This window comes from Homalodisca vitripennis, chromosome 7, assembly GCF_021130785.1.
Source record: "Homalodisca vitripennis isolate AUS2020 chromosome 7, UT_GWSS_2.1, whole genome shotgun sequence".
NCBI lineage: Eukaryota > Metazoa > Arthropoda > Insecta > Hemiptera > Cicadellidae > Homalodisca > Homalodisca vitripennis.
Window position 1 is genome coordinate 137,751,658 of NC_060213.1, and position 27,519 is coordinate 137,779,176.

General features: G+C 34.1%; 2 protein-coding genes across 3 annotated transcripts in view; one reads left to right on the forward strand and one right to left on the reverse strand.

Annotated features, from left to right (window-relative positions):
• Nucleotides 1-27,519, reverse strand: part of LOC124366404 (chromodomain-helicase-DNA-binding protein Mi-2 homolog) — a 136,131-nt gene that overhangs the window by 8,404 nt on the left and 100,208 nt on the right.
• On the forward strand, nt 602-27,204 carry LOC124366405 (chromodomain-helicase-DNA-binding protein Mi-2 homolog). Of its 2 annotated transcripts, none has more exons than XM_046822930.1 (11): nt 602-776; nt 1,598-1,689; nt 3,330-3,525; nt 5,324-5,515; nt 8,510-8,632; nt 8,973-9,218; nt 20,732-20,922; nt 22,607-22,967; nt 24,298-24,478; nt 25,534-25,668; nt 26,729-27,204. In XM_046822930.1, the coding sequence occupies exons 1-11, from the start codon at nt 681-683 to the stop codon at nt 26,734-26,736; spliced, it is 1,821 nt and encodes a 606-aa protein (XP_046678886.1). In that variant the 5' UTR covers nt 602-680; the 3' UTR covers nt 26,737-27,204. The 2 variants fall into 2 exon arrangements, with proteins under 2 accessions (XP_046678886.1, XP_046678887.1); XM_046822931.1 differs by having other exon boundaries at nt 624-776; nt 3,339-3,525.

The following is a 27,519-nucleotide window of genomic DNA, read 5'->3' on the forward strand; positions in this document are numbered from 1 at the left end:
TATAAGTCTTTAGGCTCTTCCTGGTCTGAAAATAGTTTAATCTGGTAAATTAGTTTTGTTTCAGCCACATGCAAAACTATAATCTTGCAAAATTAGTTATAGAGCCGAAAACTTTCTGTTAATTATACTAAATTGAAGACACAAAGCTTTGTTTTTGCTTTTTATTTTCGAACTAACCCCCCCCCCCACCCCCCCCCCCCCCCACCCCCCCCCCCCCCCACCCCCCCCCCCCCCCACCCCCCCCCCCCCCCACCCCCCCCCCCCCCCACCCCCCCCACTTTACTCCAGGCTTCAACCCCTTGCACTCCTTGACTCTCTCCATTAACCATCTATTTATCAGGTAAAACTGCTAAACTCTTCATTACCTATTGCTTTCAAAGTAGACTATTCCGTTGTTTACATTGCATAATTTATCCATATTAATTCGGTTGAGCATTACACTCAAGCAATTTATCATACATTTTAGGTGTGCATTAACATTTTGACAATATTTATTAATTTTTAGTTGTAGAATCTTAAAAATTTGTGTTAGAATTTTTTTTAATTAAGTAGCGGCTTCATATGTTTTTTAATTTTTCTTCAAATCAATCATCATTTTGGCTTACCAGAGTTGGATAAATTGAAGACAACTGTCGTTAGACTATTTATGTTTCCTATAACATTGGTTGTGTGCAACAGGAATGGAAGGTGGCCGGAAGAAACGCCGACCCGAGAGAAGAGAAGAAAAGGATCGGCCGTTACCACCTCTGCTGGCAAGAGTTGGAGGCAACATTGAGGTAATCCCCATCTCCATTAACGTGAATAATACCACTTCATCACGTTGACTTATTTATGTGATAAGAAGCTAATATAAGATTTGATAGAACCGGAAAAACCAGCGTTCTTTCTCCAGATTCAGGAGAAAACATTTTTTTATCCTAACTTTTTAAGAATTGTGTCGGAAAACACTTAAACAGTCACTTGAGGGTGAAAGAATTTCCATTAAATGTACTTATTCCTTGTAGTAGTAGTTAAAAAGTAGTAATTCAATTCTAAGTAGAATGTTTACAGAGAATTTTTTCTATATTGTAACTGCACAAATCATGGTTACAATCTGATTGTAATCAATCGATCCACTGAGTGAATTGGCTACCATTTACACAACTGTGGTATTGATGTTATTAAACTATACCATGTTTTTAAGCTGAAGTTGTATTGATGTTTCGACTTACGACACAACTGTGTGTCAGTGAGTCATGCTAATCCGATAAGTCACACTTTTACTACTATACTTGCATAGGATAGTCTCGGAACACGTCTGACCATATCCAAATAGTTATGATTCATGCTTTTCTGATTATTAAAAAGTTCTATAGGAAGGAAATTTTGTAAAAACTAATTTTCAATTCTCTGAAGAATTGCTCTAGCCAGAAACCAGAAGTGATCTTCCCTTACAAAATTAATCATTCGATTTTGATTCTGAAAATGAACTTTGGGAAAAGTCTTTTGTAACCTCTAATTGTTTGGCCTTGGTTTTAGTTAGCGCTGAGTAACCATTCGTGTAATTCGGTAATGATGTAATTATTTTTATATCAATAATTTGTTGAATGTGTTCCAGGTGTTGGGTTTCAATGCCAGACAACGCAAGGCCTTCCTCAACGCCATTATGCGCTACGGCATGCCGCCTCAAGATGCCTTCAATTCTCAATGGTATCTCCTGTTTGAAAAATACTTTTATCTGTTCATCTTTGTTTGTCTAAAATCACTTTGAATCACTAAACTTACCTGACTTCAAATTGTTTGAATTATTTCATGTATATATAAAAGAACTAAAATTATCATATACACCACTTTGAATTTAAACCTTTAGATTAAGTGTAAGAGTAGACTTGATAGTCCTAACTTCATCCAATAAAGGCAAGTTTCATTTCACTTTAAAGGTTTACGTATTAAAAATGTTTGCTTGCTTTAATGAAAACTTTGGTTTAGCTATAAAATGCTAATCCAAACTAATTTTTATTAACAATTAATGTAATGAAACCTGTTTCATGTAGATTCTCCTTTAATAGTGTTTTTAAAACAGTTGTGGTAGTTTAGTATAATTAAGTACACTAGCTGTTGTAATAATTTCCAATTGCAAAATGAGTCACTTCTAAATGGCTTATATACAATTTATTTATTATTGGGCTAAATTTGACTATTTTTTCTTCTTAGAAAAGCTAATTTTTACAGTAGAAGTTTTACAATTCATTTTTCTAGAGTAAATTTGTACTCATTAAAAGTATTTACAATTTTGATTTCCTTTTTAAGTCAAGATGGAATTGGGCAGGGTTCTTGTTCCAAATAAATGTGGGCATGAAAACAATTTCCCTTGCCTTTTAATTTCTTAAAGTGTGTATTGTTTATGAATCATAGTTAGTACTTTGCATTTGTCAGTGTGCATTTATATTTTGAAATTTTGTTTTATGCTAATATTACAACCAAGTTGCACGTACCACGTTGTTGTTAATCCTGTGAAACGTTCTTTCCAACTGTAGTGTGCCTAAATAACAAAATATTCATTTAAAAAAGTAGTTAACCCGTAGAACATTTAATTTTTGCTAATCACAATTGATTAAATAACAGGTCCATTTCATGAGTAAATTCACATTTTAACAGAAAATCTTTTTTTATAAAGAGTGAGCACATTGTAACATACATTCACATATTGTGATCTGTGCAAATTTGACAGTTAAATATAGTTTGTTCCAGTCTTTGTTGTATGTTAAAATCAAATGTTAAATGTGTCTGCTGTGTTCTTTCAGTACTGTATGATCTGCTAAAAAAAAATCAAGATTTAATTTGCCAGAAATACAGGCAAGGAAGAACATAACAGTTTTATGTTATGTGTTATTGTACCGATCTCTGTGTAATACAGTCTAAACACACACCTCTCGTAGCAATGTACTAAATTAAAGTTTTTTATTACTATGGTAAATTTATGATTTATTCTTTTGTTAGAAATTCGTTGGACATACTGCAGCTTTATATTTTCTACAAGTGAGTTAAGTTTAACTTTTTTACTGCATAAGTGATTTTTTAAGAAAGTAGTTTACTTGTTATGATTAAGTGGAAGTTTTCTTGGAGAATCACAAAAAAGGTTAACAGACGTAATATTCAACTTCCTGCTAAAGATGTCCTTAAAAGTACTTGTGTAACTTCAATTTGTTTCTTTAACATTGTATAATCTTAATTTGGTTAGATAAAAAAAATCCCTGATAAGATGGTGGAAGGGTAGAGGTGTGTGTTGGATGGGGTAGTGACCCTGTGTCTGTGTGTGTCGGCCCCCGTGAGTGTTGCGTGACTGCTAGGTGTTCCAGGCTGGTGCGCGACCTTCGCGGCAAGTCGGAGAAGAACTTCAAGGCGTACGTGTCACTGTTCATGCGCCACTTGTGCGAGCCAGGTGCAGACAATGCGGACACATTCGCCGACGGTGTGCCACGAGAGGGGCTCAGCCGGCAACACGTGTTGACACGCATTGGCGTCATGTCGCTCATCAGGAAGAAGGTGAGCTGAAGGAAGAATCCGTGTAGAAATCATGAACCATAAAGCAATTTTTGCCGTTGAATTGAGACAAAATTTATTAACTGTTTACAGTAGTTCACCCAGCAGGGATCACTTCTGGCTAGTTTATACCTTCCAGTTAAACCTACCACTGGGCACAGCAAAAACCAATGTGTCACTTAAATCTGGGCAGCCTTATGGATGTCCAGGAGCGGCACATCACTAACCACAAATGTCGATATATTGAGTTGCAAGGGCAATTCGATAGGTCTAGTCTACTGCGGGAGATGACTGTTGGAGTTGGTGGAGTTCGTTCCCTAAGTATCAGAGGTTCTTGCTAGCCTCAACAAGGCTGTGCCACCCCCTGCCTGCTTTGACTGGAGAGGCTGATCCAGAGCTGGCTTTTCCTTCTTCCGGGGGACATGACATTGAGATTAGTGCCCTAATTCTTCCTCATGGATCTTGATAGGAGGCAGGCCCCTACCTTACACATCCTGAATATCCTGTCACCAGAAGCAGCCCTAAGGTCCTCATAGGACTAAGTGTAATTTATAAGCTTCTTGTTGTAAGAGAATAAAAACAAAACATAACTGCAATTATGTTGCTTTAATGCCATATCAAAAATGAACTCAAATATAGTTGTAAGTTTATTTGTTTAAGCTCAAAAAAAGTTACTATCTTAGCTACTATTGAAGAATGAAATGAAAAATGTCTTTATTAGAGGCGAAGTTAGGACTATAAAGTCCTCTCTACCACTTAACCTCGTAAAAAATTAAACTAACATACATATACATGTATAACTAAAAATAAATCTATTTATTTATCTTATACATTAAAAGAATCTTAGCTTTAAAATAATAAAAAACAACATCTATAATTAATGTAACTTTATAAATATTTACAAAAGTATAATAAGACATACACGCATGCATTCATTCAACTTGTATTCAGTTGCCCTAAGTAACACATTCCAAAGCCGCCAACCCCCCTATACCCCCTGAGCCCCCAGCATCAAGGCCCTGACCTCCGCCCCAAAGCGAGCGCGCTTATCAATGGCTCTGATGTTTATAGGTAAGGCATTCCACAATCGGCAGGCAGAAACTGTAAACGACGAATGGATAGTAGGCTGTAGTGAGACTTCCCACTTACACAAGAGAGATTTACACGATTTCTTAATTTATTGAGTAAAAACACCACTCTTAATAATTTTGTATACGGGTTAAAATACATTGAAGAGTTTAGGAGAAGCTGGGACTTTTATAGTGAAATGGCAAGAACCTTTCTGTAATAATTTTTAAAAGTCTTGTTATCTTAACACTGACACGTAAAATTCTTTCAAGTCGTGGGTTGATTTTGAATGTCACATTACATTCTCAGCATTATATGGTATGTGCATTAGTTTGATAGGAAAAGATAATCTAATTCAAGATCCTGAAGGATTCCCATAAAAAATAGTACTTACACAGTTCGTAAGATTTGTCTTCTAGAGTGTACATAATGGTTTTGTATCAACTGGGTAGAGGTTTTCGAAGAAATGGCTTTTCTTTATTATTTAAAAAGAGTTTGTAAAAAGTGACAGTTTACATTTTAACAAATTTGTTACCTTAATATTTCAATAAAATTATTGATTGTTATGTAATAAAAATTTGTTTTCTGGAACTACGTCTTTGCTTTGTTAGTAAAGTAATGCCTTGTAAAATGTGTTGGAAAAGGCCTAAATTGTGTAAACTAATATCGATATTTTATAACGATCAAAGGTTTTGTAACAAATTACATGTTTTAAGGAGTTTTGTTGTTGCAGGTGCAAGAATTCGAGCACATCAACGGTTACTACAGCATGCCGGAGGTGGTGCGCAAGCCTGTAGAGCCTGTGAAGGTGGTAGGGGAGGGTACCCCAACCACGAGTACAAGCGCCACCCCTGCCACCAGCGCCGCCCCCTCACCTGCCCCTCCTACTGCCACCTCAACCACTGCCGATGACAAGGAGAAGGAGGTTGGTTTCTTCTTTTCCTTCCGTTTGAAAAGTTATATCTGTTGGTTTGTTCCTTTCATACCCAATATCTGTTGGTTTGTTCCTTTCATATCCAATATCTGTTGGTTTTTTTCCTTTCATATCCAATATCTGTTGGTTTTTTCCTTTCATATCCAATATCTGTTGGTTTGTTCCTTTCATATCCAATATCTGTTGGTTTGTTCCTTTTATATCCAATATCTGTTGGTTTTTTCCTTTCATATCCAATATCTGTTGGTTTGTTCCTTTCATATTCAATATCTGTTGGTTTGTTCCTTTCATATTCAATAGCTGTTGGTTTGTTCCTTTCATATCCAATATCTGTTGGTTTGTTCCTTTCATATCCAATATCTGTTTGGTTTGTTCTTTTCATATCCAATATCTGTTGGGTTGTTCCTTTCATATCCAATAGTTGGTTTGTTCCTTTCATATCCAATATCTGTTGGTTTGTTCCTTTCATATCCAATATCTGTTGGTTTGTTCCTTTCATATCCAATATCTGTTGGTTGTTCCTTTCATATCCAATATCTGTTTGGGTTGTTCCTTTCATATCCAATATCTGTTGGACTGTTCTTTTCATATCCAATATCTGTTGGATTGTTCCTTTCATATCCAATATCTGTTGGTTTGTTCCTTTCATATCCAATATCTGTTGGTTTGTTCCTTTCATATCCAATATCTGTTGGTTTGTTCCTTTCATATCCAATATCTGTTGGTTTGTTCTTTTCATATCCAATATATGTTGGTTTGTTCCTTTCATATCCAATATCTGTTGGTTTGTTCCTTTCATATCCAATATCTGTTGGTTTGTTCTTTTCATATCCAATATCTGTTGGTTTGTTCCTTTCATATCCAATATCTGTTGGTTTGTTCTTTTCATATCCAATATCTGTTTGTTTGTTCTTTTCATATCCAATATCTGTTGGTTTGTTCTTTTCATATCCAATATCTGTTGGTTTGTTCCTTTCATATTCAATATCTGTTGGTTTGCTCCTTTCATATTCAATAGCTGTTGGTTTGTTCTTTTCATATCCAATATCTGTTGGTTTGTTCCTTTCATATCCAATATCTGTTTGTTTGTTCTTTTCATATCCAATATCTGTTTGTTTGTTCTTTTCATATCCAATATCTGTTGGATTGTTCCTTTCATATCCAATATCTGTTTGTTTGTTCTTTTCATATCCAATATCTGTTTGGTTTGTTCTTTTCATATCCAATATCTGTTGTTGGTTTGTTCTTTTCATATCCAATATCTGTTTGTTTGTTCTTTTCATATCCAATATCTGTTGGATTGTTCCTTTCATATCCAATATCTGTTTGTTTGTTCTTTTCATATCCAATATCTGTTTGTTTGTTCTTTTCATATCCAATATCTGTTTGTTTGTTCTTTTCATATCCAATATCTGTTGGATTGTTCCTTTCATATCCAATAGTTGGTTTGTTCTTCTCATATCCAATATCTGTTTGTTTGTTCCTTTCATATCCAATATCTGTTGGGTTGTTCCTTTCATATCCAATATCTGTTGGTTTGTTCCTTTCATATCCAATAGTTGGTTTGTTCCTTTCACAGCCAACACAGAAGATTGATCCTTTATCTGCTTCTCATATTTCCGATGAAAAGTAAAAAGTCTTCTAGTGTGTAAGACCTTGTTTGAAAAGGAAAATATAAAAAGTAATTGATTCAAAAATGTAAAGCAATCAAACTCCATCTAGTGAATATAGATGTTTCGTTATCATTAACAGGATTTACAGTCAGGAATATTTAATGTCTTAGTATTTTACAGCAAGAGTGAGCTCCAACATCAATGCTGGACTCATATCTTCGACAGCTGAATTTTATCACATCGGTGTACAAAAGTCAGCCCACTCTGCTTACGAGTGATATAAATGTGTTTAAGAATTGTAGATTTAAATTCTATAGAATAATGAACAATTATTTATAGGATAGTTAAATTTTTAAGGGGACTGTCTTACTCCATGTTAACCCATATGCAGGATTTCTCATAAACCATTAGACCTAGAGCAGTAATTTTTTTGGTCTTATTCAACACACTTTTATTTAGTATGCTACAAGACATTACACATTTACATTTTAAGACATACATTTTATTTAATCTTTAAAAATTTATTAATACTAATTAAATAAAACATTTTTTTTAAAGTGAGTAACCATTTTTCCAAGATATCTTGCAGTATACATGGCATAAGGTAGCAAAAAGAATTGGTTGCAATATCTTCATTAGGTGCTGAGATAATGTGCATTAAAAATTTAAAAAAAAAAAAACCAACTTTCGGAAAACGGTGAAAACCCAAAATGTTGAAGGTTTTAGTGTTACATTTACAGTTTATGAACCAATATGACTCCTGTAAGTATCAGTGGTATACTTATGCAGCGACAGTGACATTTATTAAAAAAAATAATATATAAGCTATGTATTGTTACAAGGCCAAGTACAGGTTTATTTTGAAGTCAAATAAGTTCACATTTTCACAACCTATAAGTATAAAATACTAAGTTAGATCAGATTAGTTTTAGTAAAACTATTCACTATGACAGCAAGCAGAAATAACATTAGTTGATTCCAAACAACAACAAACAGAATAATGACACACTCCACAGACCACTGATCAGTACAAGATAGTGTACCCAACCTAACAAAATAAAATAGCTTCACGTCATGTATGTCATATGTTTTGCAACTACCTGAACCGCCATATAGTATTGTTTGTAAAAAATCAGCCTGCAGAGGTAAAATAAATTTTTATTTTCACTCATTTTTAAGTAAGACAGCAAAAAACACAATGTTATTCAGCACTTTCTAAATAATAATAATGAACAATAAAAAATAAATGATGAAAAATTTTTCCGATAGCAAGTCCCCTTAATAAAAAGTATTATTTTCCGTATAAACTTCATGATAAGTATGATTATATTGTTTTTAAGGTAAGATGGTTTACACAGCTGTTGAATTACAGGGTGAGGAAGCTGCTGTCAAGGACGAACCTAAAGAAGGTGCTGATAAGGAACAAAGTAAAGACGAAAGTGACAGTAAATCCGCCAAAACAGAAGAATCCGAGTCAGACAGAAAGAAAGATGAAGTAAGACCATCAGTGTGTTTTATGTTTTTACCTCTTAATGTTTATGTAAAGTATGATTTTAATTGTAAAATGTCACAAACCCTATTCAGCTACTTTTTACAATCATTTTTGACATTTATCTAAAATATATTAGTTTTGTTTTATTGCTATGATCAGGTACGTAAAAACAAATTGTATCTGAAATAAGCATTTGAAAATTGATTATTACTCATTATATTCTAGAAGAAGTATATTACATTTTAGATAAAATAATTTTAGTTATCTTAAACCTGTTATAGTTGATAATTATATTTAAATTTTTTTTTTATTCTGAACACTATATAAATGTTTCTGTTTCCAGAATAAGACTGAATCCGATGCCCCTGTAGATAAGCCAGTAGCACCAAAATTAGAGTCAGAAGAATCTAAAGAAGACAGTTCTAGTAAAGAAGGTGAAAAGGAAACTGAAAAAGAATCACCAAAGGAGGGTGAATCAATGGAAGTGGACGAGACCAAGAAAGATGTAGACAAATTGAATGCGGAGACTGGAGAAAAAGAAGAAAAGGAAGATAAAGAGTCAAGCAATGAGGATAAAGTGAAAAAAGAGGTAAGACTCACATTTTAAAGTAACTACTTATTTTCATGTTGTTTTCTTTAAAAGAAATGTTAAATCTTAAACAACATAGATTTTTATAAGTTATTGAAAAATTTAAGTAGACAGACAAAGATTTTGGGTTAAATATTATTCCTATCCTCTATTATTATGTTCATAGAGTTGTTTTCGTTAAATTTGATATACAAAATCCATAAATTTAGATGTTAAAATCTTACTTTTATAAAATAAATGTTTCATTTTGTCGTATATAGCCTATTACCAATGAGTAAAATCATATCTAGGAATAACACTGTTAAAAAAGAAGAATAATCACAGATTATTGTATTGTCCTCAATCCTAAAGTAATTGAATTCTTCACATAGGATGGCCTGTTGGCTCTGCCTATTTTGCAGGTTTATACAAGATATATAAGAGCACAGTTTGTAGCCAAATTGATTTCTTGCAAGCATATTTGCCAAACTCAAATTTAATCTCAATACAAAATTTGAGTTTGGTGTTGTAAGTGGTAAACACAGCGATAATGGACAGAGATATTCCCATGACAAACTTATCAAGATTGTTGTGTTTTACTCAGTCCTAAAGTAATTATTGAATTCTTCACATAGGATGGCCTGTTGGCTCTGCCTATTTTGCGGGTTCATACATGATTATATATAAGAGCACTGTTTGTAGTCTAGTTGGATTCTTGCAAATATGTTTTAAACTTTAATCTTAATACAAAATTTGAGTTTGGTGTTGTAAGCGGTAAACACAGCAATAATGGACAGAGATATTCCCATGACAACCATTTCAAGATTGTTGTGTTTTACTCAGTCCTAAAGTAATTGAATTCTTCACATAGGATGGCCTGTTGGCTCTGCCTATTTTGCGGGTTCATACATGATTATATTATATAAAAGCACTGTTTCTGGTCAATTTGGTTCTTGCAATTATGTTTGTAATTTAATCTTAAAACAAAATTTGAGTTTGGGGTTGTAAGCGGTAAACACAGCGATAATGGACAGAGATATTCCCGTGACAACCTTTTCAAGATTGTTGTGTTTTACTCAGTCCTAAAGTAATTGAATTCTTCACATAGGATGGCCTGTTGGCTCTGCCTATTTTGCGAGTTCATACATGATTATATTATATAAAAGCACTGTTTCTGATCAATTTGGTTCTTGCAATTATGTTTGTAATTTAATCTTAAAACAAAATTTGAGTTTGGTGTTGTAAGCGGTAAACACAGCGATAATGGACAGAGATATTCCCGTGACAACCTTTTCAAGATTGTTGTGTTTTACTCAGTCCTAAAGTAATTGAATTCTTCACACAGGATGGCCTGTTGGCTCTGCCTATTTTGCGGGTTCATACATGATTATATTATATAAAAGCACTGTTTCTGGTCAATTTGGTTCTTGCAATTATGTTTGTAATTTAATCTTAAAACAAAATTTGAGTTTGGTGTTGTAAGCGGTAAACACAGCAATAATGGACAGAGATATTCCCATGACAACCTTTTCAAGATTGTTGTGTTTTACTCAGTCCTAAAGTAAATGAATTCTTCACATAGGATGGCCTGTTGGCTCTGCCTATTTTGCGGGTTCATACATGATTATATTATATAAAAGCACTGTTTCTGGTCAATTTGGTTCTTGCAATTATGTTTGTAATTTAATCTTGAAACAAAATTTGAGTTTGGTGTTGTAAGCGGTAAACACAGCAATAATGGACAGAGATATTCCCATGACAACCATTTCAAGATTGTTGTGTTTTACTCAGTCCTAAAGTAATTGAATTCTTCACATAGGATGGCCTGTTGGCTCTGCCTATTTTGCGGGTTCATACATGATTATATATAAGAGCACTGTTTCTGGTCAATTTGGTTCTTGCAAGCATGTTTGTAATTGAATACCAAATTTGGGTTTGTTGTTGAAAGTGTTAATTATGTAAAATTCGTACATAAATACCTGAGCTCGCCTATAAGTATATAAGTTTTAAGGCTTTCGGGAATATTCCGTTTTGCCAGCCAGTACCTTCAAAATAATCCTTTATTTTACTTTGTAGCAATTTTGTGTTATAATTTAAATTCTACACAATAGTAATAGTATACTTAAGGTAGTGTTTTCTTAAATTAATATTTTAACTATTTCTCGGAACAAATTGTTAATTTGAAACAATGCTCAGTAACTCAGTATTTTATCAAATACCATATTTTTCTGTGGTACTTTGTAATATACTTCAGTCTAAAAGATGGACTGATATTTCCTCACGACAATACCCAAAGACTGTTGTGTTTTACTCAGTCCTAAAGTAAATGAATTCTTCATACAGGATGGCCTGTTGGCTCTGCCTATTTTGCGGGTTCATACATGATTATATATAAGAGCACTGTTTGTAGTCTAGTTGGATTCTTGCAAATATGTTTTAAACTTTAATCTTAATACAAAATTTGAGTTTGGTGTTGTAAGCGGTAAACACAGCAATAATGGACAGAGATATTCCCATGACAACCATTTCAAGATTGTTGTGTTTTACTCAGTCCTAAAGTAATTGAATTCTTCACATAGGATGGCCTGTTGGCTCTGCCTATTTCGCGGGTTCATACATGATTATATTATATAAAAGCACTGTTTCTGGTCAATTTGGTTCTTGCAATTATGTTTGTAATTTAATCTTAAAACAAAATTTGAGTTTGGTGTTGTAAGCGGTAAACACAGCAATAATGGACAGAGATATTCCCATGACAACCTTTTCAAGATTGTTGTGTTTTACTCAGTCCTAAAGTAAATGAATTCTTCACATAGGATGGCCTGTTGGCTCTGCCTATTTTGCGGGTTCATACATGATTATATTATATAAAAGCACTGTTTCTGGTCAATTTGGTTCTTGCAATTATGTTTGTAATTTAATCTTAAAACAGAATTTGAGTTTGGTGTTGTAAGCGGTAAACACAACAATAATGGACAGAGATATTCCCGTGACAACCTTTTCAAGATTGTTGTGTTTTACTCAGTCCTAAAGTAAATGAATTCTTCACATAGGATGGCCTGTTGGCTCTGCCTATTTTGCGGGTTCATACATGATTATATTATATAAAAGCACTGTTTCTGGTCAATTTGGTTCTTGCAATTATGTTTGTAATTTAATCTTAAAACAAAATTTGAGTTTGGTGTTGTAAGCGGTAAACACAGCAATAATGGACAGAGATATTCCCATGACAACCTTTTCAAGATTGTTGTGTTTTACTCAGTCCTAAAGTAATTGAATTCTTCACATAGGATGGCCTGTTGGCTCTGCCTATTTTGCGGGTTCATACATGATTATATTATATAAAAGCACTGTTTCTGGTCAATTTGGTTCTTGCAATTATGTTTGTAATTTAATCTTAAAACAAAATTTGAGTTTGGTGTTGTAAGCGGTAAACACAGCAATAATGGACAGAGATATTCCCATGACAACCTTTTCAAGATTGTTGTGTTTTACTCAGTCCTAAAGTAAATGAATTCTTCACATAGGATGGCCTGTTGGCTCTGCCTATTTTGCGGGTTCATACATGATTATATTATATAAAAGCACTGTTTCTGGTCAATTTGGTTCTTGCAATTAAGTTTGTAATTTAATCTTAAAACAAAATTTGAGTTTGGTGTTGTAAGCGGTAAACACAGCAATAATGGACAGAGATATTCCCATGACAACCTTTTCAAGATTGTTGTGTTTTACTCAGTCCTAAAGTAAATGAATTCTTCACATAGGATGGCCTGTTGGCTCTGCCTATTTTGCGGGTTCATACATGATTATATTATATAAAAGCACTGTTTCTGGTCAATTTGGTTCTTGCAATTATGTTTGTAATTTAATCTTAAAACAAAATTTGAGTTTGGTGTTGTAAGCGGTAAACACAGCAATAATGGACAGAGATATTCCCATGACAACCTTTTCAAGATTGTTGTGTTTTACTCAGTCCTAAAGTAAATGAATTCTTCACATAGGATGGCCTGTTGGCTCTGCCTATTTTGCGGGTTCATACATGATTATATTATATAAAAGCACTGTTTCTGGTCAATTTGGTTCTTGCAATTATGTTTGTAATTTAATCTTAAAACAAAATTTGAGTTTGGTGTTGTAAGCGGTAAACACAGCAATAATGGACAGAGATATTCCCATGACAACCTTTTCAAGATTGTTGTGTTTTACTCAGTCCTAAAGTAATTGAATTCTTCACATAGGATGGCCTGTTGGCTCTGCCTATTTTGCGGGTTCATACATGATTATATTATATAAAAGCACTGTTTCTGGTCAATTTGGTTCTTGCAATTATGTTTGTAATTTAATCTTAAAACAAAATTTGAGTTTGGTGTTGTAAGCGGTAAACACAGCAATAATGGACAGAGATATTCCCATGACAACCTTTTCAAGATTGTTGTGTTTTACTCAGTCCTAAAGTAATTGAATTCTTCACATAGGATGGCCTGTTGGCTCTGCCTATTTTGCGGGTTCATACATGATTATATTATATAAAAGCACTGTTTCTGGTCAATTTGGTTCTTGCAATTATGTTTGTAATTTAATCTTAAAACAAAATTTGAGTTTGGTGTTGTAAGCGGTAAACACAGCAATAATGGACAGAGATATTCCCGTGACAACCTTTTCAAGATTGTTGTGTTTTACTCAGTCCTAAAGTAAATGAATTCTTCACATAGGATGGCCTGTTGGCTCTGCCTATTTTGCGGGTTCATACATGATTATATTATATAAAAGCACTGTTTCTGGTCAATTTGGTTCTTGCAATTATGTTTGTAATTGAATACCAAATTTGGGTTTGTTGTTGAAAGTGTTAATTATGTAAAATTCGTACATAAATACCTGAGCTCGCCTATAAGTATATAAGTTTTAAGGCTTTCGGGAATATTCTGTTTTGCCAGCCAGTACCTTCAAAATAATCCTTTATTTTACTTTGTAGCAATTTTGTGTTATAATTTAAATTCTACACAATAGTAATAGTATACTTAAGGTAGTGTTTTCTTAAATTAATATTTTAACTATTTCTCGGAACAAATTGTTAATTTGAAACAATGCTCAGTAACTCAGTATTTTATCAAATACCATATTTTTCTGTGGTACTTTGTAATATACTTCAGTCTAAAAGATGGACTGATATTTCCTCACGACAATACCCAAAGACTGTTGTGTTTTACTCAGTCCTAAAGTAAATGAATTCTTCACACAGGATGGCCTGTTGGCTCTGCCTATTTTGCGGGTTCATACATGATTATATTATATAAGAGCACTGTTTGTAGTCTAGTTGGATTCTTGCAAATATGTTTTAAACTTTAATCTTAATACAAAATTTGAGTTTGGTGTTGTAAGCGGTAAACACAGCAATAATGGACAGAGATATTCCCATGACAACCATTTCAAGATTGTTGTGTTTTACTCAGTCCTAAAGTAATTGAATTCTTCACATAGGATGGCCTGTTGGCTCTGCCTATTTTGCGGGTTCATACATGATTATATTATATAAAAGCACTGTTTCTGGTCAATTTGGTTCTTGCAATTATGTTTGTAATTTAATCTTAAAACAAAATTTGAGTTTGGTGTTGTAAGCGGTAAACACAGCGATAATGGACAGAGATATTCCCGTGACAACCTTTTCAAGATTGTTGTGTTTTACTCAGTCCTAAAGTAATTGAATTCTTCACATAGGATGGCCTGTTGGCTCTGCCTATTTTGCGGGTTCATACATGATTATATTATATAAAAGCACTGTTTCTGGTCAATTTGGTTCTTGCAATTATGTTTGTAATTTAATCTTAAAACAAAATTTGAGTTTGGTGTTGTAAGCGGTAAACACAGCGATAATGGACAGAGATATTCCCGTGACAACCTTTTCAAGATTGTTGTGTTTTACTCAGTCCTAAAGTAATTGAATTCTTCACATAGGATGGCCTGTTGGCTCTGCCTATTTTGCGGGTTCATACATGATTATATTATATAAAAGCACTGTTTCTGGTCAATTTGGTTCTTGCAATTATGTTTGTAATTTAATCTTAAAACAAAATTTGAGTTTGGTGTTGTAAGCGGTAAACACAGCAATAATGGACAGAGATATTCCCATGACAACCTTTTCAAGATTGTTGTGTTTTACTCAGTCCTAAAGTAATTGAATTCTTCACATAGGATGGCCTGTTGGCTCTGCCTATTTTGCGGGTTCATACATGATTATATTATATAAAAGCACTGTTTCTGGTCAATTTGGTTCTTGCAATTATGTTTGTAATTTAATCTTAAAACAAAATTTGAGTTTGGTGTTGTAAGCGGTAAACACAGCAATAATGGACAGAGATATTCCCATGACAACCTTTTCAAGATTGTTGTGTTTTACTCAGTCCTAAAGTAAATGAATTCTTCACATAGGATGGCCTGTTGGCTCTGCCTATTTTGCGGGTTCATACATGATTATATTATATAAAAGCACTGTTTCTGGTCAATTTGGTTCTTGCAATTATGTTTGTAATTTAATCTTAAAACAAAATTTGAGTTTGGTGTTGTAAGCGGTAAACACAGCAATAATGGACAGAGATATTCCCATGACAACCTTTTCAAGATTGTTGTGTTTTACTCAGTCCTAAAGTAAATGAATTCTTCACATAGGATGGCCTGTTGGCTCTGCCTATTTTGCGGGTTCATACATGATTATATTATATAAAAGCACTGTTTCTGGTCAATTTGGTTCTTGCAATTATGTTTGTAATTTAATCTTAAAACAAAATTTGAGTTTGGTGTTGTAAGCGGTAAACACAGCAATAATGGACAGAGATATTCCCATGACAACCTTTTCAAGATTGTTGTGTTTTACTCAGTCCTAAAGTAAATGAATTCTTCACATAGGATGGCCTGTTGGCTCTGCCTATTTTGCGGGTTCATACATGATTATATTATATAAAAGCACTGTTTCTGGTCAATTTGGTTCTTGCAATTATGTTTGTAATTTAATCTTAAAACAAAATTTGAGTTTGGTGTTGTAAGCGGTAAAACACAGCAATAATGGACAGAGATATTCCCATGACAACCATTTCAAGATTGTTGTGTTTTACTCAGTCCTAAAGTAAATGAATTCTTCACATAGGATGGCCTGTTGGCTCTGCCTATTTTGCGGGTTCATACATGATTATATTATATAAAAGCACTGTTTCTGGTCAATTTGGTTCTTGCAATTATGTTTGTAATTTAATCTTAAAACAAAATTTGAGTTTGGTGTTGTAAGCGGTAAACACAGCAATAATGGACAGAGATATTCCCATGACAACCATTTCAAGATTGTTGTGTTTTACTCAGTCCTAAAGTAATTGAATTCTTCACATAGGATGGCCTGTTGGCTCTGCCTATTTTGCGGGTTCATACATGATTATATTATATAAAAGCACTGTTTCTGGTCAATTTGGTTCTTGCAATTATGTTTGTAATTTAATCTTAAAACAAAATTTGAGTTTGGTGTTGTAAGCGGTAAACACAGCAATAATGGACAGAGATATTCCCATGACAACCTTTTCAAGATTGTTGTGTTTTACTCAGTCCTAAAGTAAATGAATTCTTCACATAGGATGGCCTGTTGGCTCTGCCTATTTTGCGGGTTCATACATGATTATATTATATAAAAGCACTGTTTCTGGTCAATTTGGTTCTTGCAATTATGTTTGTAATTTAATCTTAAAACAAAATTTGAGTTTGGTGTTGTAAGCGGTAAACACAACAATAATGGACAGAGATATTCCCGTGACAACCTTTTCAAGATTGTTGTGTTTTACTCAGTCCTAAAGTAAATGAATTCTTCACATAGGATGGCCTGTTGGCTCTGCCTATTTTGCGGGTTCATACATGATTATATTATATAAAAGCACTGTTTCTGGTCAATTTGGTTCTTGCAATTATGTTTGTAATTTAATCTTAAAACAAAATTTGAGTTTGGTGTTGTAAGCGGTAAACACAGCAATAATGGACAGAGATATTCCCATGACAACCTTTTCAAGATTGTTGTGTTTTACTCAGTCCTAAAGTAATTGAATTCTTCACATAGGATGGCCTGTTGGCTCTGCCTATTTTGCGGGTTCATACATGATTATATTATATAAAAGCACTGTTTCTGGTCAATTTGGTTCTTGCAATTATGTTTGTAATTTAATCTTAAAACAAAATTTGAGTTTGGTGTTGTAAGCGGTAAACACAGCAATAATGGACAGAGATATTCCCATGACAACCTTTTCAAGATTGTTGTGTTTTACTCAGTCCTAAAGTAAATGAATTCTTCACATAGGATGGCCTGTTGGCTCTGCCTATTTTGCGGGTTCATACATGATTATATATAAGAGCACTGTTTCTGGTCAATTTGGTTCTTGCAAGCATGTTTGTAATTGAATACCAAATTTGGGTTTGTTGTTGAAAGTGTTAATTATGTAAAATTCGTACATAAATACCTGAGCTCGCCTATAAGTATATAAGTTTTAAGGCTTTCGGGAATATTCCGTTTTGCCAGCCAGTACCTTCAAAATAATCCTTTATTTTACTTTGTAGCAATTTTGTGTTATAATTTAAATTCTACACAATAGTAATAGTATACTTAAGGTAGTGTTTTCTTAAATTAATATTTTAACTATTTCTCGGAACAAATTGTTAATTTGAAACAATGCTCAGTAACTCAGTATTTTATCAAATACCATATTTTTCTGTGGTACTTTGTAATATACTTCAGTCTAAAAGATGGACTGATATTTCCTCACGACAATACCCAAAGACTGTTGTGTTTTACTCAGTCCTAAAGTAAATGAATTCTTCATACAGGATGGCCTGTTGGCTCTGCCTATTTTGCGGGTTCATACATGATTATATATAAGAGCACTGTTTGTAGTCTAGTTGGATTCTTGCAATTATGTTTGTAATTTAATCTTAAAACAAAATTTGAGTTTGGTGTTGTAAGCGGTAAACACAGCAATAATGGACAGAGATATTCCCATGACAACCTTTTCAAGATTGTTGTGTTTTACTCAGTCCTAAAGTAATTGAATTCTTCACATAGGATGGCCTGTTGGCTCTGCCTATTTTGCGGGTTCATACATGATTATATTATATAAAAGCACTGTTTCTGGTCAATTTGGTTCTTGCAATTATGTTTGTAATTTAATCTTAAAACAAAATTTGAGTTTGGTGTTGTAAGCGGTAAACACAGCAATAATGGACAGAGATATTCCCATGACAACCATTTCAAGATTGTTGTGTTTTACTCAGTCCTAAAGTAATTGAATTCTTCACATAGGATGGCCTGTTGGCTCTGCCTATTTTGCGGGTTCATACATGATTATATTATATAAAAGCACTGTTTCTGGTCAATTTGGTTCTTGCAATTATGTTTGTAATTTAATCTTAAAACAAAATTTGAGTTTGGTGTTGTAAGCGGTAAACACAGCAATAATGGACAGAGATATTCCCATGACAACCATTTCAAGATTGTTGTGTTTTACTCAGTCCTAAAGTAATTGAATTCTTCACATAGGATGGCCTGTTGGCTCTGCCTATTTTGCGGGTTCATACATGATTATATTATATAAAAGCACTGTTTCTGGTCAATTTGGTTCTTGCAATTATGTTTGTAATTTAATCTTAAAACAAAATTTGAGTTTGGTGTTGTAAGCGGTAAACACAGCAATAATGGACAGAGATATTCCCATGACAACCTTTTCAAGATTGTTGTGTTTTACTCAGTCCTAAAGTAAATGAATTCTTCACATAGGATGGCCTGTTGGCTCTGCCTATTTTGCGGGTTCATACATGATTATATTATATAAAAGCACTGTTTCTGGTCAATTTGGTTCTTGCAATTATGTTTGTAATTTAATCTTAAAACAAAATTTGAGTTTGGTGTTGTAAGCGGTAAACACAACAATAATGGACAGAGATATTCCCGTGACAACCTTTTCAAGATTGTTGTGTTTTACTCAGTCCTAAAGTAAATGAATTCTTCACATAGGATGGCCTGTTGGCTCTGCCTATTTTGCGGGTTCATACATGATTATATTATATAAAAGCACTGTTTCTGGTCAATTTGGTTCTTGCAATTATGTTTGTAATTTAATCTTAAAACAAAATTTGAGTTTGGTGTTGTAAGCGGTAAACACAGCAATAATGGACAGAGATATTCCCGTGACAACCTTTTCAAGATTGTTGTGTTTTACTCAGTCCTAAAGTAAATGAATTCTTCACACAGGATGGCCTGTTGGCTCTGCCTATTTTGCGGGTTCATACATGATTATATTATATAAAAGCACTGTTTCTGGTCAATTTGGTTCTTGCAATTATGTTTGTAATTTAATCTTAAAACAAAATTTGAGTTTGGTGTTGTAAGCGGTAAACACAGCAATAATGGACAGAGATATTCCCATGACAACCTTTTCAAGATTGTTGTGTTTTACTCAGTCCTAAAGTAAATGAATTCTTCACATAGGATGGCCTGTTGGCTCTGCCTATTTTGCGGGTTCATACATGATTATATTATATAAAAGCACTGTTTCTGGTCAATTTGGATTCTTGCAAATTATGTTTGTAAACTTTAATCTTAAAACAAAATTTGAGTTTGGTGTTGTAAGCGGTAAACACAGCAATAATGGACAGAGATATTCCCGTGACAACCTTTTCAAGATTGTTGTGTTTTACTCAGTCCTAAAGTAAATGAATTCTTCACATAGGATGGCCTGTTGGCTCTGCCTATTTTGCGGGTTCATACATGATTATATTATATAAGAGCACTGTTTGTAGTCTAGTTGGATTCTTGCAAATATGTTTTAAACTTTAATCTTAATACAAAATTTGAGTTTGGTGTTGTAAGCAGTAAACACAGCGATAATGGACAGAGATATTCCCGTGACAACCTTTTCAAGAGTGTTGCGTTTTACTCAGTCCTAAAGTAAATGAATTCTTCACATAGGATGGCCTGTTGGCTCTGCCTATTTTGCGGGTTCATACATGATTATATATAAGAGCACTGTTTGTAGTCTAGTTGGTTTCTTGCAATTATGGTTGTAATTTAATCTTAAAACAAAATATGAGTTTGGTGTTTTTAGAGGTAAACACAGCAATAATGGACAGAGATATTCCCATGACAACCTTTTCAAGATTGTTGTGTTTTACTCAGTCCTAAAGTAATTGAATTCTTCACACAGGATGGCCTGTTGGCTCTGCCTATTTAGCAGAGGAACAAATATTATTATTTTTGTTCCTTTTACAGTAGAAGTCAGAGTAATCGATCTGAATGGGGTTGGAATATTCTTGTATATGGGAAAAGGAAGTTCGAATAATATGGAGTGTGAAGTAAAATATCCCAAATTATATGAAAACTTAATATTGATTAAAATGTATACATATATTATGCTATACTGCCCAGATGCAACCAGTAGGTATGTTCCAATCTTGTAATGTTATTGTTTGAACAAACAACATTAGAGGGTTATTAATTTTTATGATGTATATGTTTGCAGAAGGGCGATGGTGAGGAGGAGGTTGAGAAGAAGAAGCCGCTAGGCCTGCCTGAGGACGAAGAGAAGGACAAGAGCAAGAGGAAGTTTATGTTCAACATTGCTGACGGAGGGTTCACGGAGCTCCATACACTGTGGGTGAACGAAGAGAAGGCTGCGGTACCCGGGCGAGAGTACGAAATCTGGCATAGGAGGTGAGTAGATTAATGTCACTTGAGAAAGATTTCCAGCAAGCATGCCTTGTATTGGTAAATCCGCAACTGCACCCAATCTATTGTTAACACATTTGCTGCTGAAAAAGTTTGACCGGTCATCGTAAATGCGGGAAAATATATATATTTTTTTAATTTACCCAAAATGAAGTCAGAACAGCCAAAAAGGTTGTCCAGGTAACCCCACAGCCAGATTTGGTGATGGCATAACTGTGACAACAATTTTTGTCAGCCGCACCTGGCGCCAGTCACCGCTTAGTCAGTACCGCAGGACACTGGGTCTAATACTCCCGAATGGCACTGTCACTCACTGAAGACATTGTCAATTGCACAAATAGTGAAAAACATAGTTTTCTGTAAAATATTGAAAACAACCCATAAACATGGAAAAATAGTAAAAAAAAAAAAACTACAAAGCTCTGAACTTGAATCGGAATCATCCCGTTCACTCATAGTCTTCCACTAGTTCATTGTCGTCCTCTATATTGCTTAAATACAATAATAAACACACACACACAGTCACCTTACACCATACACTACACACAATAAACAATACAGCACAGCCACCAAACCATGAACGGATTGCGAATAAACAACGTTTGAAACAGGCACAACACGCGGCAAACGGCAACTGCTAGGCTCACACTGAGGCAATGGCGGCCAGGTGAGCAGGTGTTTACTATTGTTGTCATCCGCATGGCACTACAATTGTCGTCACTTGTAGCGAGTGTGTTAATGTGAGGATAAAGTGCAATTAAAATATGTAATACGTGTTAGGTCTCGGTTTCAAGTGAAAATGCGTAACTTTTATTACTTTTGGATTGGGTTGCTATGTTATAGTGTTCAAACAATGCGTGAGGAATTTATTTAGTACTATTTATTATTGTGATGGCTGCAAGTACAAGTGGATTACAAATTAATAACATTAGTGATATACTAGATAACAATTTAACATCCAGTGATGAAGAGATCGATTTGCCTCCTCCACCTGATCTAGGTCTAGATAGCCCTAACAATAGGGATTTGTATTAATTTTATTTGTAAAGTTTATTGAAGTAGTAATAATATTACAAAACAAAAGAAATAAATTAAGATACACCTGTTTAATAAAACTAATACGATTTGATTAACCAACAGTTTTAAAATATACATTAAACTTGGGATTTAAATTCTTAGTAAAATTTAATTATAAAATGAAAATATAATGGTGTAACAAAATTCATTGTTTTATACCTTGTTTTATTCTACACTTAAAGCCTAATCACAAAAAATCATTTTTCCTAAAAAATTTATTTTTTCAAAATAAAAAATGTGAGTTTAAATTCTTTTTTACCCACACTTTCATACATAAATAAATATTTATTATACTTTTAGCTGTACCAATCTTTTATTGCCTTATTCAGCTGATAATTGTTTTTAAATTGTAAAACTATTTAACCTGTTTCAAATTGTTTGATTCACTCCTGACGATAACATCTTGTATGTTGAAAGGCCTTGTGTATTAAATTTAAATTATTTGAGGATTGTGTTTCTTTTCAAGAAAATGACATAAAATTAATGTTAACAATATCTTTGACTGCAGTCCAATCCTTAGTAATGGGAAGGGCGAGTAGCCAAGAGAACATGAACTTTGTGATGAATTGTCACTAACTGTGACCTTTTCCAGGCATGACTATTGGTTGCTGGCCGGGATCGTGACGCACGGTTACGGGCGGTGGCAGGACATCCAGAACGACATCCGGTTCGCCATCATCAATGAACCGTTCAAGATGGACGTCGGCAAAGGAAACTTCTTGGAAATCAAGAACAAGTTTCTGGCGAGGAGATTCAAGCTGCTAGAGCAGGCGCTGGTGATAGAGGAACAGCTGAGGCGTGCCGCTTACCTGAACCTGACTCAGGACCCGAACCACCCCGCCATGTCGCTCAACGCCAGGTTCGCCGAAGTGGAGTGCCTAGCGGAGAGCCACCAGCACCTCAGCAAGGAGAGTCTCGCCGGTAACAAACCTGCCAACGCTGTCCTTCACAAGGTGAGAGTTAATTCTCTATTAACCCTTGGAGTACCAAGTATTTATTGAGTGGGTGACCTGAAAGTGCCAACCCTTTTGAAGGCATTTTGCAAGGTTTCAGTAAAATATTCACAATTTGATTATTTAATAAGCTATCAACATATCTTTTTTGTAATTTTTCTTTGAAAACTCCGCCTAATTAACATAAAATAACAAAGTTACCATAAAATTAAATTTAGGAATATCAAAAATGGACTTTACGTCAACAAATTCCAGAATTTATTTAAATTTAAATTTTCGACCTAATTATCATTATCAAAAAATTCATATCCTTTGTTCCTTTGTCCATATCACTGAAAAGGGTATTCAATTGTCTATAAATCTTGAAAAATTCATATCATTATCTTCAATAATGAGTGAGTTATACAATTTTTAAGAAACTAATGTCACATTGTTTCCGGTAGCCATGTCAACCAAAAATGTTTATATGTGAGTTCTAGATTGATTTTCGTTAAAGTCAATTGATCGGAAGTGTACTATAACAATTTATTTTGTAAAGAACAGTTCTTCACAAACAATTTAATATAATATTAGTTTTAAAATATTAAGATATTGCTTTTTTCCCAAACGTCTGGTAAAATTGGACGTTAGCACTTTTTGGCCAACTTTTGACATCCAGTAAAATTGGACACTGGCATTCAAAGAGTTAAGCTCTTGCAACATTAAAATTAATAATATTTATTTCTCTATTTCATATCTTTAGTAGGGGCATGCAAGTATCAGAAATTTGAAATAATATGCAATTAAATATCAATATAATGAGGACATATAGTGAAAATCAAAATTAATAATTTTAGATATTAAAGTTCTATTATTTTGACTCAAACATAGTCTCCTCAAAAATTAAAGGTCTTGATGAAAGGAAGATAATGGTGAAAATTAGATGTCTTTTAGTTAAATTCATCCAATATATAGTAAGTGTCCAGTTGACAACGTAATGTAGCCATATGGACTTAGGAATTTGTCCAGTTCTCACGCAGAGCGTTCATTTCTTTCTTTGGAAATAAATTCCAATAAGATTGTCAAACATTTTTTTGTAGATCGCTCTAGCACCAAAAATAAAGGAAAACATGTTAGTTGAGTATATGAATGCAGAATGTAAATATGCTGCTTTGTTAGTGTAATGAAGTCAACTAAAACCCTTTTTTAAATTATTTTATTGCCGTACACGTGTTTTGGTATTCAACCGTCATCAGTGTACATTAACATTAAATTGTAAATCTAAATTTCAAACAGTTAATTTAGAAGTGTTTGTCTTGTTTGATCTGTCTGCAATGTGTCCTTGCCGCAGGTGCTGAACCAACTGGAGGAGCTGCTGTCAGACATGAAGTCCGACGTGAGCCGACTGCCAGCAACGCTGGCCAGGATACCTCCCGTAGCCCAGCGGCTGCAGATGTCTGAGAGGTCCATCCTGAGCAGACTGGCAGCCACCAGCACGTCCTCCTCCACCCCTACCACCACATCCCAGACAGGTAAAACTAGAGTTTCGTATAACGTAACGTTTTTAAGGAGAGACCGATCCCCTTTCAAGCCTTATTCTGTTCATCCTCATGGGCCACTGGCCTGTGCGAGGATCTTATCAATCAGAATAAGGGGGAGAGTCGATACAGTACGAGGTCGATGGTACTGATAAAAGTGCAACGGTCAAAGGCAGGATCTGAACCTGCGCCATCTCTAACTCAGACCCAAATTTCAATGTTTTAGATCGCTCAGCCTTTGGACTGAGTCCGACTGGACCAGAGTGGCCAAGTTAGTGATGACAGATGGAGTTTGACTCAAAAGGTTAACAATGGCCGTCAGAAAGGCAAATAATAAATTAAAGCAGCAAGATTAAAGTTATTAGCGACTGATTTAATGTAAAATATTTGTGAAACCTCTCATATCTCTCTAATATTAATAAATGATTATATTCAAATAAGAAGGGAAGTGCCATTTGCGAAACTATGGCTGTGGCTTCAATTTGTTCTTCTGCAACAGCACGCTTAATCCAAAAGCGGTCCTCATATTATTGGAGGAAGTTTTATAATGGGTAAAAAATTTAATTTTGGATATATCTGTCTGAATAGATACATTTCTTTGTTTATATGTGTATGCAAGCACGAATAAAACAAAGAATTGAAATTTATTATTTTAATGTAAATTACTGGATTTTTCGTTTCCCCTCTTCTCCCGCCCACCAAAAAACCAACACTATTAATCCACCGTATGGTGTTATAATGGTTGTGTGATAGCAACAAAATAACTACGTGTCTTATAAAAGTGTTTTCTAAATCAATATTTTTAGTCAAAAGATAATTAAAATCGTAAGGTTTAAAATAATATACCAATGGACCTTTTCTTCTAATTGCCTGATAGCGTAGAAATGGCTCAATACCATATCTTTGGTGGTGACGGCGAGGAGAGGGGGGGAGAGAGAGATGCTCTATTTGGGTGCTATTTATTAACTATCGTACTACTTTGCATGTATGATATAAAAATAATTTGCACAGATGCGCAAGTGAGTTAAGTGTTCTGTGTTGTGTTCCAGGAATGATCAGTAGTCAGTTCCCAACTGGATTCCAAGCCGGCCAACTGCCAGGCAGTTTCGGCAACGCAAACTTCGCCAACTTCAGACCACAATATTCCGTTCCTGGGCAGACCACACCTACACAAGGCTTTCCTGGTACGTGTTTTTTTGTTTTCTTTACAGCAAGTAAATAATGTTGAATTACTGGTGTGTATGAAAAAGGTGTCGAGAACGCAGGAAGGAATGCTGAGCATTTCTCAACTTGATAGATGTTCAGTGCAGTTTCAAATTAATTAATTTTGTTTTAATTTATTGCATGTAAGTCAAAACTATCTTGAAGTTGTATGGATTTAATCACTTTTTTATTGGTATTTTACAAGTATTTGCATCGTTTTAGAACTTGGATTGTGTTGTTGTGTTCTACAGATCTCTTGTTTTGAAATCCTTAGAATGACACTAAAAAAAATACTTACGATGACAAGAAAAGTACAAAATTTAAATGCTCTTATGAGCAAATACAATGCAATAACGAACTATTAAATGGAATTATTTGAAAAATAACAGGGAATGTAAAAATCAAAATATGTACTATTTTATCGAACAAATGAAATCATATAATGTAGTAATTTCATACCATTACATATACTTGATAGATTTGCCTTATTATCAGATATTACTATAATCAAAATAGTTGAGCAAATCTCCAAAAATAAAAGACCAAGACAAATTTTCTGATAAAGTGTTAAAACAAAACAAATTTGTATGTTTCTTTATGTTTATTGAGTGTCTTCAGTTTTTATGTTGTATTTGTAAGTAGATCTTTTAATTTTTTCTGTGGTTGTTGGTTAATTGAATATTTTTTCTATGATCAGTTCATATGTCCAGTGACAAAAAGGTATTTTAACATTTTTGGCTCTATTACCAACTCTGAATTCAGTTTAGATTTCTTTCTTTCACTAGTTATTTGTACAAAGCGTACTTTGATAACAAATGCTTGTATTAATTCCCAATTTTAGATTTTATTCTAGTTCGTTGCTGGTTGTAATGAAACTACTCAACTCTGTTTTCTCTAACCACAAATTTTAATTTATATGATTTATAGGACTGTACTTATATTTTATCAACAATCAAGAATTTTTGTTTATTGTCACTGTTGTACTGCGACCTGTTTCTATGAGCTGTTGACACGCTTGTGACCCTCTTGTATTGTTTGCAGTGAACTGAGCCGCTGCGGGAAAGTGGCAGTGAAGCCTACAATCTACAAAGGTCACAAGGATATCTCGTAGATCACTCAACATGGCTGTAACCGAATATCTACAGACAATTGATCCGTTTCTGTCGTTAGTGTCGGGGCTAGTGCGTAGAGAGTGGGGCTTCAAGTGGGGCGGTGTCGAGTATTATATGAGTGTATTTTTAATAACTTGATATTTATGTAAAGTTAGGTATAATTGTTCAGCCTTCTCCCTCTTTCCTCACTGATCTCTTTTCTATTGTATATGTATTGTACCCAGGCGATCTGTTTTATAAGAAAAGTGATTTATTTTAATAATATTTACTTGTTAAGTTAGCGACGTGCATTTAATGAGAAGAAATCATTGGTGAATTTTGTAGTTTGGAAACATCCTCTTTCTTGCACTTGTGTTTTGATTAAATTTACAAAAATATTTCAATAAAAGGTCAGAAACTGGTGTATTATGCCTTCATCTCTTGTTCCCCATTATGAATTCTTTTAGTTTCACATATTTTTAGTAAAATTACTAGTTTGTAAAATAGTCTAATAAAATGTAGGGATTTGCCAAAAGAACTGGAACAGTTCACTTCTTTAGAACAGGTTATGTGCCTAGAAGTTCCGGCACTGTTACGCTTGGAATGGTTTACTAGACGTGCCAGAATGGTTCCAGGTGTTCTGGATCTGTTAAGCAGATCGACTAGGCTGGTAAATGTTCCAGTTCTGCTCTGGATTTCAGGCAACCACAATGTTTTCATGTGGCAACGTGTAATTAATTA